This window comes from Corvus cornix, chromosome 2 (genome assembly GCF_000738735.6).
Source record: "Corvus cornix cornix isolate S_Up_H32 chromosome 2, ASM73873v5, whole genome shotgun sequence".
Classification (NCBI taxonomy): Eukaryota; Metazoa; Chordata; class Aves; order Passeriformes; family Corvidae; genus Corvus; species Corvus cornix.
The window spans coordinates 154,052,477-154,069,956 of NC_046333.1; the positions used below are offsets into that span (position 1 = coordinate 154,052,477).

Below are 17,480 nucleotides of genomic sequence, written 5' to 3' on the forward strand. Positions count from 1 at the left end.
TGTGATCCCATCAAGGATCCCATAACCCAACCACAGAGGCTCTGCCATTCCTCCCACCAGGCCTCACACACACCTGATGCAGACGAAGCATCTGAACTCTGCTGCAGAGTTCTGCTCACCTGTATCACCCACTGCTTCTGCTCTCCATGACTGTGCCTATGTCCATTAATCCCCAGCTCCCTGCCACAGACACTCTTTCCTGAAGCTCCTCCAGGAGCACTGCCAAGGAATTGAAGTCCTGCAGCACTCCCCATCCCACAACACTCACCGATCCCATCCGGAATGCATTCCAGCAGGTTCTGTGACAGCAGCAAGTCTGTCAGTGCCACCAGCCCACTGACCTCGTTGGGCAACTGCTCCAGCTTGTTCTCAGACACATCCAGACAGACCAGGCGGCGGAGGTTGCCCAGCTCCTGCATCAGAGAGGAGATCCATGGCTCGAGGGAACAGCTGGGGCAGGGGCAAAGGGCTGAACATGTGCCCAACAGACACTCACCGGCGGCAGGGCCGAGAGCTGGTTCCGGTCCAGCCAGAGCTCGCGCAGGTTTGGGAGAGCACCCAGAGTGTCCGGCTGTAGGAGACAGGACAGTGATGGCATCAGTCCCTTCCACAGGGAGAAGCTGCTTGAGGATGCTGCAGATGCACCACTCTGCAAAGCCAGGCACTGTTCTGCCTCTCACACCTCCCAGGACCATCCATGGATCATTACAAGATAGCAGCACACGTGTCTGGGAATGCCTGGGATGGCCACTGGCTGCAGGAGGTCCAATGGGACACACAGAAGGCAACAGCAGGACTGTGTCAGCAGGCAAGGCAAGAACTAAACCTGCAGCGCAATTCTGATGGAGAGCAGCTGAGGGACTTGGACAAAACAGGGCTCGGGGGGACCTTCTGGCTTTCTGCAACTCCCTGACAGGAAGATGGAGCCAGGTGGGGGTCGGGCTCTGCTCTCAGGGAGTAAGGGACAGGACAAAGGCAAATGGCCTCAAGTTGTGCCAGGGGAGCTTTAGGTTGGATATTGGGAAAATTCCAAGAAAGGACTGTCCAGCCCCGGCACAGCTGCCCTGGGCAGGAGTGAAGTCTCCACCCCTGGGGTAACTTAACAGCTGTGTGGACGTGGCACTTGGGAACATGGGTTAGTGGTGGCCTTGGCAATGCTGGGGGAGCGGTTGGACTCAATGGTCTCAGATGGTTTTTCCAACCTAAATGATTCCATGATTCTAAGGGGTTGGAAATTCTGGCCTTACAGAAGAAATGCATCTTCCTCCTGAGACATGAAAATAAACATTTGGGTACCACTGGCCAACTCAACATGACCCAGCAGCACCATCAGCCGTGACAGACACATGTTCACATCCCACAACTCCCCCAAGCAATCAGCATCTGGAGCTTGCTCCACTGGAGGACGGCTCAAGTGCCACACCCCTGTTCTCACAGGTGAGTTCAGCCTGTGTACAGCTAAGCTGCACGAACCACTTTGCCTCCTAATTTTGATGGTTTTCTGCCAAAACCATTCCAGAACACAATGAGTAAGATCCAGTAATAGCTTAATCCACAGCTGCAAAGTTACAGAGTATCACTGGATGTCCCCAAATGCCCAGACAACCTGAATTCTGAGACTGTGCCCTTGCTCTCCACATGCTGAGCCCTCCATGGAGAGAGTCCCCACACTGGGCTACCCTCACTGCCGTGGACAACACGGAATGGCCCAGCACCCTGTGGGGCAGAAATCATATCAGAAAGGAGAAAGGCAGGAAGCTGGATGAGAAGAAAAACAGCTGGGGGCAGTGCAGGACAGAGAAGGGAAGCACCAGAGTCTTGCTGAAAAGGAAAGATCCTTGGCAGCCAGACAGGAAGAATTACCATCCCAGAGCCTGGAAAGGACAGAGCAGGTGGTGTGAGAGGCCAGCAGGAAACAAGACACGAGGGTTGACACATGAAGAGAAAATTCATCTGGGAATGATGACTGAGCCATGCTGGGCAGATCAGAATGTCCCCAAATAACCTGAGGGTCTATTTCTTTGCATGTCAGGTGGAAACCCACTTGCTTGCACTTAGGTACAGGATCTGACCCTACCAACCACCCAAACTCCCTCCCCACCAGCCCTCACCTACCAGTACTTCCAGGTCATTGCCACCGAGATCCAACTGCTCTAACTTGACAAGGAAGGAGAGTGAACTGCAAGGCACAGGAGACAGAGAGATAAAACAAGAAATAAAGAGTGGAAGGTTAGCCTCTGGGACACACATTGCACAAATTACGTGATCTCTAGCAACTCCTAAAGCAGGTGGGGCAATCCTGACCTTTCTCATGGTCCCTCTGAGCCCAACAGTTTATAGAGCTGGTCCCTTCCCCAAGCCAGACCGTTCATCCTAGGGAACTGGGCTCAGAGGCACCAGCAGTCCCAGCGCAGCCAGTTCCACTGGTACCAGTTTGCCTTCTTCCCCCCCCCCCCCCCCCCCCCCCCCCCGCCACCATCATGTACTCTGATCAAAACCATAACAGATGAGCAGCCACACCTTCACATCGCTGCCTGTTTCGCAGCAAGGACAGGGACCTGGGCACGGACTGACAGGCAACAGGAGGTACTCAGCAGAGGACAAGACATGTTTGGGGGGGCAAGGGGAGCACAGCTGCAGGGACAGGGAGGAATGACAAATTCAACAGCCTCAGTTTCCCCAGACGGGATGCTCATGCTACTGCAGAGGAACGGAAGACAACAGGGGCCTGATGTCTCAGGTGAGGTGACAGCATACAGACAGAAGCTCACTATGAAGACACTGCACAGGACCCACAGCCTGTCCCACCAGTGGCCCACGGACGTCCCCCAAGCATCCCATACACCACACCTGGGGATGGACAAGGCCTGCAGTCCCACAAACCCAGGAGGGGGCTCTCATGACATGATCCAGGTGCTCATTTGTCTTATCACCTGAGTCTGACCCATCAGCTCCAGCTCCAGCTCCACCTCCCCTGAGGACTGCTGCCCCTCACTGTGTGCCAGGGTGGAGCTGCCAGCCCTGCCCACTCCCCCTGCAGGGAACAGTTTTATTCTCTGCTTAAGGAACTGTCCCAGTACAGAAATCCCTGTACTTCTCTGGAAACAGGTCCACCTCTCAATGTCACCCACACCAAGGCAGTTGGGGGCTGCAATAAAAGGGAGCTTCTTGTCTGGGCCAGGCTGTAAAAACATTTGGGTTACGCAGGAAAACTAATTTCCTACTGTACGCAGCAGTGGATTTTGAGATAAACTCCAGCAAAGGTAGATCAACAGTTTCATCCAAAGGATCCTGTTGCACAACACTCCTTCACCAGGAATGTACATCAACTCTGACTCCTCTGAAGGTGATGTAGCCTTGACTGTCGCTTTGCACCTTCACAGCTTGAATTCCCAAAATAGGAACAAGGGAGCTGTGGAATCCACACTGATGACACCTGGCAAAAGGTCTCAATAGAGATCATCCTCTACTATTCCATAAGAATATATGAGAACTGCCCTTCCCAAGTCTCTGGCTGTGTCCCATCTGCATAGGAGAGATGAGGGGTTGATCACCAGCTGAACAAGCTGAACCGTTTCAGAACTCAGTCCATATCTGAAGACTGACCAATGAAATGGAATTTTGGCAAAGGTCACTGCAAGCTGACCTTTCAAGAAGCTCATCAACAAAAAGATACCAAAAGGACACCAATGCATTATGCTGTCCCAAATTCTCAGCGTTGAAGCCCACCTACCCACTGGGCTCAGGAATCTTGGAAACAAAGCACCAGACATCTCTTGCTTAAGTCATTCTCCTCTTTGGCAAGGTCACCTGGTCTCATTTAGAGCTGTTCTTATGCACGAAGTGCAGCCAGGGTAAGCACCAGAGCCTTAGGCAGAGAACCCAGGGAAATGGTTCTGGCCATCAACTGCCATCTTGTATTCGACTGAAAGACCTGATCAGAATTACCTTGGCCTTCAAGATCCATCTTCAACTTTTGGAAATCATCCCAAAATAGACTTTGGGGAATTGGGGAAAGATGAAAAGAAGCTGAATTTGCATTACAGAATGAGTGTCAAGCCTGGACTAACCTTCCAGTGAAAAACACCAAAGCCTCACAGCACACTACAAGCACCCTGCTGGATGGCACACGGATCTACCAAAGGGCAAATGGGAGCACTGGGCATGAGAGACCTCCACGAAAACCAAAGGGGTGTGGTCACAGACTGAATTCTCAAGACTCCAGAGACTTGCTGGTTCTGAGATGGTGAAAAGCCACTGGGACTATCTTCACTGCAGTTTGAAAGCCCAATCTTGGATGTAGCTACTGCACCTCTTTGCTGACATGGTGTAACCCAGCAGTGGTCCCTGCCTGTATGAACACCCACTCACAGGAACAGACAGAAGAGCAGCCCAACACCAGGACCCAAACTCCTCCTGCTTGCCAGTTCTCAGCCTGGAATAAGTGTTCAAGGCCAGGTTGGATGAGGCTTGGAGCAACCTGGTCTAGTGGAAGGTGTCCCTGCCCATGGCAGTGGGCTGGAACATGATGAGCTTTAAGGTCCCTCCCAACCCAGACCATCCTGTGGTTCTACGATGAAGAGCTTTAACCCTCATATTGTCCTCTGAGGTGATATTCCACATGGGACCATCTCAGCTGGCCCCCTCCTATCACCTTTCTGTGACAGGGTCACTGCTGTGCAGAAAAGATCTGCTGACTGCCACACTGTGTGATTCTGATCTGTGCTTCTACAGGGTGTAACCATGGGGGGAAAGTGCCAGCAGACAAGCTGAGTTCCTGCCAGTAGCAGTAAGAGAGTTCTGAGGACAGGTGACAACAGCTGTATGCATCACACCTTCACTGAGGAGTTCATGTGGACCCAAAACAACTGCTGTTCAAAAAGGAGAATCCCTTCCAGTGATGTCCAAGGAAAGGTGGGGGAATCATCAGTGGGGTGGATAAGCAGGCAGGAAACAAGCTGACAGAGCTGATGTAGGGTAGAAAACTCAACAAACCCTCATGGGCCAAAGCAAAGACCAAAGTACCAACTGGACAGTTCTCCACGTCCATCCACCTGAGAGCATTACCTCCACCAACCACAGTCCCTGCCAGGAACTCATCCCTGTCCCTAACTCCAAAACGGGTCGCAACACTTACCTCTACTCCCTTGCTGGCTTATGTTTTGTCTGCTGCAGGGAAGGTAGTTATCCCATCCAGAACAACCAGGAGGGATATCCAACAAAACAGATGTCAGAAGCAAAATGTACCCTTCAGCTGTATCCTGTTGCTCTTCAAATCCTGAACCTCACTGTGCACAGAGCTCCTCCTACACCCCCATCCACATAGGTTTCTCTTTCTTTCCAAAAGAATCCACTGTCTGCTCCACCTCTTCAGGAAAAATGGTTCACACTATTTCCAGCAGCTTTTTTGGGGAACCCTGTCTATTCCAAATCAATCCTTACACAGAGGCTGAGTACAGGCTCTGAACATCCTTTGCTGCTCTCCAGCCCTGCACCATCCTCTCCCTCCTTGCCCCAATTTATGGAAATCCAGCAAGATGCAGCCTATTTATGCCCAGCCTGAGCCCTCCCAAGCCAGGTGATGGGGCCTGCACTAGTCCCTGAGGAAGCAGCAAGAATGATCAGGCAGGAGACTCCTACAGCCCCCAGACAGACACTCACGTGGGGAGAGTCTTTAGCAGGTTCTCACGTAGCTCCAAAGTCACCAGGTTTGCCAAACTGCAAGAGAAAAGGGAGCAAGAAAGCCAGGTTCACTGGACAGGGCTTCAGGGATACAAGGAGCTGCTCATCTCCCTTCCTTTGGAACCACCCCTCATGTCCTGTGCAATGCATGAATGTACACACGTGGATGGAGATGGGGGAACAAAAACAACACAGCTGTAAATGGCTTTGGTGGAGGTGAGTGCTTGCTGCAGTCACAAGGAACAACACCATGCCCACACTCAGGACAAGGAACACGCTGTCACAACAGGACTGTCTGCCCTAAAAGGTAAAATCTCTCACATGTGGAAAGCCAAACCCCATGGGAGAGGCACTGCACCCCATGGGGCCATTTGCCAGCAGCATAAATCATTCCAACGTCATCAGGCAGCCCACACCTGCTTGGAAAGGGGCAAATGGGCACTCAGAACATAGGGAAAGACAGGATTTGAGAAGACTGGATCAATCCTTGCTGCGCCATGAACCACAGCAGGAGAAGCAGCTGGGACCAGGACAGGAACCTTTGTAGGAAGGTCTTTCTTTTAACAAACCAAGAGGTGCTCACACACAGCACTGTCAGTACCACAGCAAACCTGCACCTGGCTTGTCCCTCCAGGTCCTGCCACTGTCCCCATCCCACCAGCAAGGTGTCCCCATCCCAGCCCCCTCCCTGCTGCCAGAACAGGGCCATACTCACTTCCCAATGTCAGTGGGGAGGCTCTGCAGGGACACATCGTTCAAGGCCAAGTGGCCCAGGCTTCGGAGCTGGGTGAAGCCCTCAGGAAGCCTGTGAGAACATGAACAAAACTCCATTAATCCTGTGCACAAAGCACAGAATCCCCCAAAACACTTACATCCCGCCAAAACCAGTCTTATCCCAATTGACATCAACATATGGAAAGGAGAACAGGACTCATCACCAACCCTGGCTGCTGATCCAGGACAAGTTCCATTTCTAAGACCACAAAACCCCCTTGCACCAGACATTACCTGTCCAGGTTTGCAAACTCGGCTCTGCAGTACCTGAGCATAAATCCCAGACCAAACCATGCCATGGGATCACTTACACTTGGAAGAAGGGAGGGCTCCCAAGCATTCCAAGTGCCCAACAAAGGATACCTCTGCAGATGACACTGCAGCGTTCCCCAGGACCAAGCACCATCACAACAGATCCAAGGTGTGACAGAATAGGGAAAAACCCTGGAAGAGGAAATTCCTTTGCTTCCACAGGCAGCTCGCAGAGCACCCCCCCACCAACTCATCTGAACCCTGAGCCAGAAAAAGACTCTGACAAATAATGCCCAGTGCAGAAGTGCTGGTCACTCCTGTGGTACAGGGATTGTCACCGACAGAGAAGCTTGTCCCACTCCAGCAGTGCCCAGGACCAGGAGAGAGAGCAGAAATAAATGTGCCTAAAGCCTGGACAGCACCTGCCCTGAGCACTAAGGGAAGGGGACACCTGGGGCCAGACTGGCACCTGCAGGGACCTGGCAGCAAGACAACAGTGCCTGAAAACATGGCTCACCAAGGCAGGGTAGCCACACTGAACTCCAATATTATGTATTAAAAGCTCCAGAGACAGAGTACTGAAAGACAAGTCAGACATTCCTACTTGGGCACAGCTCAGGGCACTGAGGTAAGGGGGAAACAACCAAACACAGGGTTCAAAGGATGGTTGTCCTCAGTTCTGAATAAGAGAGAGGTGGAAAAGGGGCTGAGAGGCGGCAAAAAGAGCTGAGAGTGGGGCCCAAAAGAGGCTCTGGGGGGCAGAGGATGGCATGCAGGCTTTTTCTTCTCTGCAGCACAAGCACACATCCATTCTGGTTTGTGACCAGTGCAAAGGGAGCAACAAACTCATTGCAAGAGGACAGTTGTCACTGTTGACACCAGTACAACTAAATGCTCATCATTCCCAGCCACAGGCTCTGAGGATGGAGCACACACCAGCTCCTCCTGACGCCAAGTGGTCCACCTGCCAGGAGAGCAGACAACTGCAGCTCTGGAAGAGGCAGGGTGATCCCAGGCCTTGGCTTTACAGAGAGACAATTATAAGATGAAGGTCAGAGAAAGCCAGGGAGAATGTACAACTTCAGTTCTCCTCAGCTGGACTAATGGGTTGCATATGCCTTCCTACCTGGAGAGAGGATTCCCACTGAAGTCTGCGATTTCCAGGGATTTGCAGAATTTGATGCTTTCAGGAATTTCTGGAATGTCTGGAAAAAATAGGTGAAAGAACAAAAGAGGCTTGAGAAAATGGGACAGCAGGTAGTGGTGACAGCTTGAGACACGGTAAGACAACCCCACTGTCACAGCTCAGGACCTCTGAGGGATTGCTCCAAAGGGTGAGGAAAGGCCCTGCTTCTCCCGAGCACGAGGGCACAGGGAGTACTGCAGGGCCTGGGCACCTGCTCCTGCCCAGCTCCAGCCTTACCATTGCGGGAGATGTCCAGCTCCACCAGCTGCATGAAGTTGGCCACCTCAGGGGGAAGCCTCTGGATCTCATTGTCACTCAGGCCCAGCTTGCGCAGGTTCAGAAGCCGGAAAAAAGGCTGTGACAGAAGCAACACAACTGGGTCAGCAGAAGTTCTGGGGGAAACCCATCTCCTCACCTCAGGAGAAGCCTGAGCGCCCACCCCTGAGACACCTGCGTGTTCCCACCACCCCCACCCCAGCCAGGCCCTCATGGGGCAGTCACTGTAGGAATCAGAATCCCCATGAAAGGATGAGGGTGAAAGAAAGAGGTATAAATGAGTTTAGCTTGATCATTCATTTAGCATGTTACCCCACTGCTATCCTCCCTCCTGTCTAGGATACAAACTAAACACTCCTTGTTTCCTACAGCAACAGTTCAGCTCAGGCTCTGAGCTCCAGCACCATGGGGAAGTCACTCTGCTCGCAGCAGACACTTGAGTTTGTGAGTCAGCTGCAGAAGAGCCAACAGTGGAGAAACACAAGGAGACTCCCAGTCCAAAGTGCTGCCCCTGCTTTGCACACATCTGCTGTACAGGATGCTTGGTCAGGACATCGGTGGCAGGTCCCCACACCATCAGGGACAGCATTTGTCCCCCTTGTGCTGGGTGGAAAAGGCGCAGGTGAGCTGTCAGCACAGCCCCAAGTAACACAGAACTAGAGAAGGCACAAAAATTCTTTTCCAGAAACACCATAGCCATAGGAATGGTGACTGGAAAGGCCCTCACAACACTCAGCTTTTTCACACACCCCTTGGTGCTCCCAAAAGTCCATCAGCTGCAAATGGCAAATTCCAGGATCCATCAATCACTCCTCCAAGACACCACCAGCCCCAGCAAGTTTACTAAACACAACGTAATTATCAACTGACCAAATACTGCAGCTGATTCTAACCACTGCCAGAGGTCAGATCCTGGACAGGATGGGAACCAGGGCTGGGGTGTTTGCTGCATTTCCTGGATTGTTTCGGAGTACTGGGAATAACAAACAACAATGCAGGGCCACTGCAGAAAACATTCAGAAGTGACCAAGAACAAACTCAGGTCTCTGCAGTGACATGCAGAGGCCATTTCTAAATTACATCACCCTGTGTTTGTCCAAGGCAGAGGCAGGGAGGGGGTCACAGCAGCACAGGAGAGGCAATCTTGGGATTATTCATAGGTCGCCAAACACGGCCAAAGTCGGGGCTACTCGTGCAGCGCACACTGAGAGGGATCAAACCAGAGCAAGCTCTGAACCTCCCTCCTCAGGTGCCTTTCCAGGTGTCCACCTGCACAAGAGCTGCTGGGACAGACCTCCCCAGGAACACCTGCAGGGCACCTTCAGGTGTGGGCCACCTTCAGGAGCCCCAGAACACTGCCGAAAATGAGAGCACAGAGCAGGCAAGGGAGGGGAGTGGATGAAAAGGTGGAGCAAACATAACCTTGAGAAGGTGCACAGATCACATGTGAGCTGCTCCCCGCTCCCGCCGTGACAACCATGAGGTCTGGTAGTGTAACTGGAGGAGTTTCTGCACAGATCCAAACCTCTGCAGTTTCCAGGTCCCAGTCAGGACACACTGCTGGGCACGTGTGTGTCTGAGGTACACCACACCACAGCACAGCCCCTGCTGCCCTGGTGCTGTCTGGCTCCCACAGCACTCTGCACAGGGGAAGTGAGCAGGGATGAACAGCACTGATAGGAAATTCACACTTCTGATGTCCTAAAGGACCATAATAATTGTATAATGAGTAAATAAATTTAAAAAATAACTCCTCTCACCACTGACCATCACTGGCTCTGTTTAACTCTGTTTATCTAATGCAGACCAGCTCGGTGAAAAGGAAGTGGGTGAAAGTCTAAATAACAACAAAGGTTCAGGGGAGCAGGAGTTTAGAGACTTGATTTGCTATTGTTTCCTAGAGCCTTCTCCTAATTTTAGAATGCAAGGAAATTCCAGGCAAGACATCGTGCTGACCTGCCAGAGTCTGCACACTGGAAAATAACCACAGGGACTGAACATCCACAGTCCAGTCTGCAGCACTTCTGCTTCAGGGTTCAGGTAGCCTCCGAATACATATTCACACTTGTAAATAACATTTGGAGTAAACGGGAATAAACCCAGGCTGTTATGTGGTGCGGCAGCCCCCAGCTTCCTCTTTTTTCTTAAAAAGAAAATAAAAAGGTTTCTAAACCCCCTAGCACTGCCAGAGCTGGGCACAGCCCATGTGCAGAACTGCAGGAGGATGGACACAAGTGCTACGTCCCACCTGGCAGAATCAGTTACACTGGACCTGAATAAAATATTTATGTGTGACAAAAAATAAAACCAGCCAACAGCCATCAGTGGTAGCCAGAAAAAACAAATGTGAGAATTACAGTGTTTTCACGCTCAAAGTCAGGTTTTACATTTGCCAAAAAAAGATGGCAAGAGGATGTGACCAAGAGCTGCAAACGCTGTCTCTGACACGAATTTCCATGTCATTTCCAGCTCAGTATTCTGTAAGCTGAGGACTTCAGCTCAGCCCAAAGCAAAGGCTGCACAGGAGATTCACTTCTGATGCTTGAAAATGAGAACAAATTAATTTTAAAATTGTTACGAGAACTAAGAGGGAAACCTTGAGTAGGCATCTCTGGAGACTGGTAATTATCCCTCTTGCTAATCAAAGTTCACCCCAATTCCCAGAGCTGACAAAGCAAACCCTTGGACCAAGCACTGCACTGAACATCTCCAGTAAAGAGAAACTCCCCCAAATTCAGCGGTTTCTGATTTATAAAATAAAATACCACCAAATCTGCCTGACCTAGATCCTTCAGTGTCCAAACTGGACTCAGAGTAGATTAAAAATAGAAGTTTGAAGAAGAAAAAAAGGTAAGCCCAATCTCTCCCTGTTTCCTGGCAGCCCAGAAGCCCAAAGCCCACATGGACCAGCACAGAAGTTTTCCAGCGCACAGGAATCCAGAATCAGCTCAGGAAGATTCCAGCACATGGGAATCCAGCAGCTCTGAGTGTGATGGAAGTTATCACGAACAAAAAAAAGCTCAAGATCGGGGGTACTGATGTAATAGTAGCTGAGTGTAACTCGGGGTAAAAGCCTTTGCAAATCAGGGTGCGTTACAAAGATATTCACTGTTGAAGCATGGGAGTATTCACAGGGTAGATAAGGCAGAAAACAGCTACAGAACTGTCCTACAATTAAAATTCAGGGACATAAACTTTAACAATACCCAGAGCAGAGCAGCCACAGTGCAACCAACTGGAAATACATTAAACAGTCATTAATTAGGGACAGGTATAAAGAGTTTGTAAAAAACCATATGCCAAAAGATAAGAAATGCTCCACAAAATGACAACAATGCAGAAAAAGGCAGAAAGCTGTGAAATCCAGGCTCTGAAGTAGGTTTTCAGATGTAACATCCTCCCTCAGCAGCCCATTGAGAACCAAATGCAGGCAAACACATTCAAGGGTTTTTGCTAAGTTCTGAAACAAAATTCAGTTTCTTCAATCTTTAAAAAATATGAAAAAAGGCAACCTAGACCCACGGATTTTCCAGTTAAAAAGGACTGAAATATAATCTGATAAAATATCCTTCCAGTCCTTTGTATATCACCTTCACCACAGACCCCTGAAATAATTCATGTTGGAAGGTACTTGGGAGGTCGCCAGTCCAACCTCCTGCTCAAGACAGGATCAGGATGAGGCCAGAGCAGGTTGCCCAGGCCTTTGTCTGGTCAAACCTTCAATCATGGGAGACGGCCCAAAACTCCTCTGGGCCCCGGGGTCCACCAAATAACTACCCTCACAGGGGAGCCACATGGCTCCAGTGGTTCACAGGCCTCTGCAGGAACAAATAAAACCCCTCAAACATCCCCTGTTGCTGCTGCCAGTCAAATACTGAGTGTGGCCAGTATCACCCATGGAAGGGAACCAGCAGAATTTGGGGAGCCCTTCATGAGCCAAACCCTGCCCAGTGACACCCCACAATCACTACAGGTCCACAAGTCACACTGCTTCCCTCTACAAACCTGTCTCTTCCTTTCTGCATACTGTCCTTGTCACAGAGTGGCTTTTTTTTTTTTCCTTTAACTGGAGTATGGAGACATTTGACACTGGGTTTTCACTGCTGAACCCTGTTTTGACTGGAAGTTATGTGATGGCAGTTTTGGGACGCCAAACCATAGAAAGGTTTGGGTAGAAAGGGACCTTTAAGACCACCCAGTCCCACTTCCTGCCATGGGTAGGGACAACTTCCACTAGACCTGGTTGCTCCAAGCCCTGTCCAACCTGGCCTGGAACACTTCCAGGGATGAGGCATTGACTGCTTCTCTGGGCAACCGGTGCCAGGGCCTCCCCACCCTCACAGGGAAGGATTCCTTCCCAATATCCCATCTAGTCCTGCCCTCTGGCAGTGGGAAGACATTCCCCCTTGTCCTGTCCCCCTCCAAGCCTTTGTCCAAGTCCCTCTCCAGCTTTCCTGGACCCCCTGTAGGTACTGAAAGCCTGCAATGAGGTCTCCCCAGAGCCTTCCCTTCTCCCAGCTGAACAATCCCAAGTCACTCAGCCTTTCAGCACTGGAGAGGTGCTCCAGCCCTCTAATCATCTCTGTGGCCTCCTCTGGACTCATTCCAACTGGCTGATCTATGCAGGAGTGAGAAAGGATGAAAGTCCCGTGCAATTATTAGTGAGCCTCTTGATTCAGAGGCTGCATTTGGTGTCAGTTTATGAAAGAAAAATACCCAGTGGTCACAGCAGGATCACACTGGGACAGTCAAAACTATCCCCAAAATGTCCCCTTCCAAGCAAGACCCTGGAGCAGCCAAGCAGAGCCACCCCGGCCATACCGCGCTCACCCGCGGTGGTGAGGTCAGGCCTGCCCAAGAACATTCCCACACAGCACACTGTGGCTGGATTTGAGGTTACCCAGAGACACAGTAACAGGCTCAGCCGGTTTATGGAAACAAGACACACCGGTAGCAGCAAACACAGGCTCCACTGGCAGATTCACCTTTGGCTCCTGCTGAGGAGCTGGAACACCTGGGCAGTGGGGCAGCCCAGAGCCTCAGGCACTGATTGCTGATCCCAGACACAATTCTCCCTGATAACACAAGGATGCCCAATGCCCACTGGCAGAGCTTTTCAGCCAGCAAGAGGCACAGGCATCAAAGTCCCTGACCCTGGGGAGCTCAGGAATTACGAGGTGTGCCTGTGCTTCAGCCAGGTCAGGGCACAGCTCCAGGTCCACAGGAAAGCAAAGCGCTTCCAGAAGGAAGGAGATGCCCACCTAAATCAGGAATGAGCTTCTGCCCTCACCCCAGCGTGTCCTGATGGGTCACCAGCAGCATGAATGGGTGGCACTGGAGGAGGCATTGGCCAACATTAGTAGAAAGAGATGACCCACTTCTGAGCAGGGACAACAGAACCCCTGCACCCCTTCCTCACTCACTGCATGGGGAAACAACTGTCCTGCTCCAAACCTGGCTGCACCAGCCACCTCCTGCCCTGCCCGAGAGAACCACACCTGTCCTCACACAGCCTGCAGTAGCACCAGGCAGGCATCCCAGGCCCTGCAGACACCAGCACAGAGCTGCCAGGCATGCCCAGAAAGCAGGGGATGTTCCGGAGAGCCGACAGCTTCAAAGGCACAGGAGGACGAAGGACACAGACTGCCAAGTACAGCAGCTCCCTCCAAAAGGCAATCTGTACCACAGACATGGGTCCAGCAGACCCACGGAGGGTTGAGATTGGAAGGGACCTGTTAAGACCAGGTAGTCCAAGCTCTGCCCAGAGAAAGGTCAGCTATAGCACACCACCCAGGGCAGTATGTGCATACACAGCAATGTCATGTGACGTACATACACAGCAGTCACACATATGCATATACACAGCAGTCACACGTGACACGTATCTACACAGCAGAATCTCAAAGGGCCTTCTAAGCCCATCCTCTGTCTTTAAGGAACCACCTGGAGCAAGTTCCATCCCCTCTGCCATGACCAAGCCTTCAAGTTGTGTTTCTCCAGCTGATGTGACATGTCTGTGTTCATGTTCATGAAGCTCCCAGCAACAGTGCTGAGGCTGCAGCAGAGCCCCAGGACATGAACAAAGGGTTGCTGGAGCTCTTAGGTGATCTAAGAGAACCACAGTGTCCAGTGATGCTAGGAATTCAGACACCACCCACATGTCTCCCTCCTGCTGCAGCGTGATGCTTGGCAGAGCCTTGGTCCGCCCCTGCTCACTTACTCAGTCAGACCAAGAGGTGGAAAATGAAAAAAAGGAGAAAGGACAATGGATAAAAGGCTCAGGACAAACCCTCTGAGCCACCACTCAGTTATGCTGTTTCCCAGAAATGGCAAAATCCCAAGGGCAGGCCCGGAAAGCCAGCCATTCCCCAGCCAGGATTAGGGACAGAGAGGCAGCCTGGCTCAGGGTCACCACAGCCACCCCCAGGCTGGTACAGTGGGCTGGTGGAGCTGGTCCTGCTGCTCAGGCAGGAGGGGTGAATGGGTTGCAGTCCTGGAACAACCCATGCAGACTGATGGTAGATGGCAGGGTCAGGGAGACAGATCCACCAGATCCACCGAGCCTCCCACACAGACTGCTGTGTCTGCAACCTGCAGCAACCACGGAGCCCTATGCCCACCCACTGTGCACACAATGGCAACCCAAACCCCTGTGTGCTACAGCTCCCGTCCCACCTGCAGGAGATGCATCTTCACTGCCAAGAAAAGAGAGAAAGCGTTTGCGTGCTGAGCCTGGGACCTGGAAAACACCAACAGTGTCCGGATGCAGACTGATCCCCCTCCCAGGTCAGCATCACGACTCTTTTCCAAACCTTTGTTTTCCTGAGGCTATAAAAAAAGGGTTTCTGGCCTACCCAAGCTTCCAGCTCTCCCCTTCACCTGGTGCCTAATCTCATAATGCCAGGGGAAGGGAACAAGGACATGGGGGCCCTTGTTCCCCAGCATCACCTTGTGCTCTGTCTGGAGGGCCAGCCCCCATGTTCCCACCTGCACCTGGAGGAGAGCCATCTCCATGTGTTAGAGGGAGAGAGGAGGACAGACAGACACCTGGGCTCCTCTACCAGTTTCCGTGGAGAGGAAGCCATGCTGTCCTCAGCACAGACAGCTTGTGGAGCTGCCTTGGCCCCAGGACCCCTCCTGCCGACAGCAGGCAAGAAGGGGGGTGGCTGCCCAATGCCACCACAGGCCCTGGGGACATTCTTTCCCTCAGCCAAGCAGGCTTTAGGCAGGTTTCAGTGCAACACCTCAGAATCTCTGCAGGTGAGAAACAGCAGCGCTACTGGAGGGGAGCAGGACACATGTCAGGGGAAGAGGAGTCAGGCACCAGCTTAACCACAGAGTCACAACCACCTGACACTCAGGCCAATGGCTCTGAAACCAGGCAGTGACAATTTCTACAGCTGGAGATCAGGAACGGGGTCTACATCTCAAACACAATCTTCACTCTGGAATACGACAGAGACTTCCTGCTTCTGCAGCCAAAACTGCCACAGCGTTCCCAGCTTTGTTGCCCAAATAGCAGGGCTTGGACACCTCCTCTTCCTCAAAAACAATGTGTGACAACCCAGGTTGCCCTGAGACACTAGCCCTGAGCCAGCAGTGTTGGTAGCAACCAAGCACCCCAGCAGTGCCTGCTGTGTGACAACTCCTCCAACACGAGCTCTACTCCAGAGCAGAGGTTTTGCCAACCCTTCCAACCATGGAAGTGCCCATGCTAAAGTCCTCCTCAGCCTCCTCACCTCTCATTTCTCTTCAGAGAATTTCAAGTCCAACTGTCCAGCCCTGCTGGTACAGTCCCTGACTCCAGCAGGACAGCACATGTTTAATTAAAGGCAGGATCAGACTGTGCAGCAGGAAAATAATTACAATTCTCCTTGTGATTCACAAGCAACAGGGCCTGGTTCCCATGCCACCATGGGCTGGGCTCCTAGTTAAGTTCTGTGTTTGTCACCAGGCAGGATGAATGCATGGGATCCTGCACTGCAGGTCGGAGGTGTCTGTCCATCCATCTGTCCATCTGCCAGTGCAACACAGCAGCTCCCCAAATGCTGACAGCAAAACCAGCTCATGTATTTGAGCCTTGTGTTTCATTCCCATTTTCCTGGTTAAAGAGGGGCTTGACATCTTAAGACCTGCCCCTGGAGGAAACAGAGACTGCTGCGTGCTCCACAGCTGGGCACTGGGACATGCGAGCACATGTGTCTGCCTTGCCTGTCTCAGACCTACAGGCAGGTGAAGTGTGAAGGGACCTGGGGCCCCTCCTCTCACACGTGTGCTGAGAGATCTGTGACACCTGTGCCAGTGGCATTGTCTCTGGGGGAAGCCAGCCTGGGACAGAGTCAGGAGGAGCTGCAAGCAGCAAAGCAAAGCAAAACATCCAGGAGCTGATCAGCTCTAAGGTTAAACCCAGCACTTCCAAGTCACTGTGCTCAAAGCCAGCATGGCACAGGTGAGGCCACAGAACCAGAAAGACCTGTATCCCATGGCTGGGCAGCACAGGCAGGACGCCAGCTCCAGAGGCTGCACAGCTCCCTCAGCAGAGCAGGACTCAGTCCACTTTCAGCAGAGCCCAATCCCTCTAGCCAGCACCAGGGCAGCAAACTCAAGAGACACCTTTCCCGACAGAGAGAAACCAGGAAGGCAATGGTTATTCCCAGAATAGCTTAATTCAAGAATAATCACCAAAATCTGATCAGGATAACTGAGTTAACACGAGCAGAGGTCAAACAAGCAATCACACTGCTGAGAGGTGGGAATATCAGTTTGGAGCTCCAGCAGAGCGGCTGCTACTGAGCCCCAGGGGCAACCCTGGTGCCAGAGGGAGGGTACCACAACCACCATCCAGGTGCCAGTCACCCGGGGACTTGGTCTGACCCACCTCAGCAGGCGTGGGACAACACCTCAGGCAGTGGACACAGACCACCTGTCCCCCCAGCACCAGATCTTCCCAGCTGTCTCCCACTCCAGAAGTGTTTCCTTCTCCACTCCTCACAGTATTTGCCAGATCCTGAACTAGCTCCAGGCTAGTGAACTTCTCTGGCCACAAGCACATGGTCACCAACACCTGAAAGGAGGCAATTCAGACAAGAGACACCGCTGACATGCCAGCCACACTCAGGTCTGCAGTCAGACCCAGAGCAGAGAGCACGGGGAGAGGGGACACTCCTTGCCTGCCCACAGGAGGAGAGGCACGAAGGGGCCCAGCGAGGCGGGGCAGGGGCGCTGAGGGCAGCGAACAGGACTAGCCCCACATGCTCCCACACACTGGAGCCAGGAGGAGACCAGTGACCAGCAGACTGCTCCTGCCAGC

The 17,480-nt window shown here is 52.1% G+C and overlaps 1 protein-coding gene across 21 annotated transcripts in view; it reads right to left on the minus strand.

Moving 5' to 3' along the window:
- The window catches only part of SCRIB (scribble planar cell polarity protein), a 97,256-nt gene that overhangs the window by 71,184 nt on the left and 8,592 nt on the right, over positions 1-17,480 (minus strand). For 20 of the 21 annotated variants that reach the window (XM_039548827.1, XM_039548829.1, XM_039548825.1 and 17 more), the window contains exons 2-8: positions 8,132-8,249; positions 7,835-7,913; positions 6,398-6,487; positions 5,662-5,718; positions 2,116-2,179; positions 497-571; positions 269-413 (exon numbers count right to left, since the gene is read on the minus strand). In XM_039548827.1, coding sequence (XP_039404761.1) covers positions 269-413; positions 497-571; positions 2,116-2,179; positions 5,662-5,718; positions 6,398-6,487; positions 7,835-7,913; positions 8,132-8,249 — 628 coding nt within the window. The remainder of the gene's footprint in view (positions 1-268; positions 414-496; positions 572-2,115; positions 2,180-5,661; positions 5,719-6,397; positions 6,488-7,834; positions 7,914-8,131; positions 8,250-17,480) is intronic. The other variant, XM_039548826.1, reaches the window with a different exon arrangement.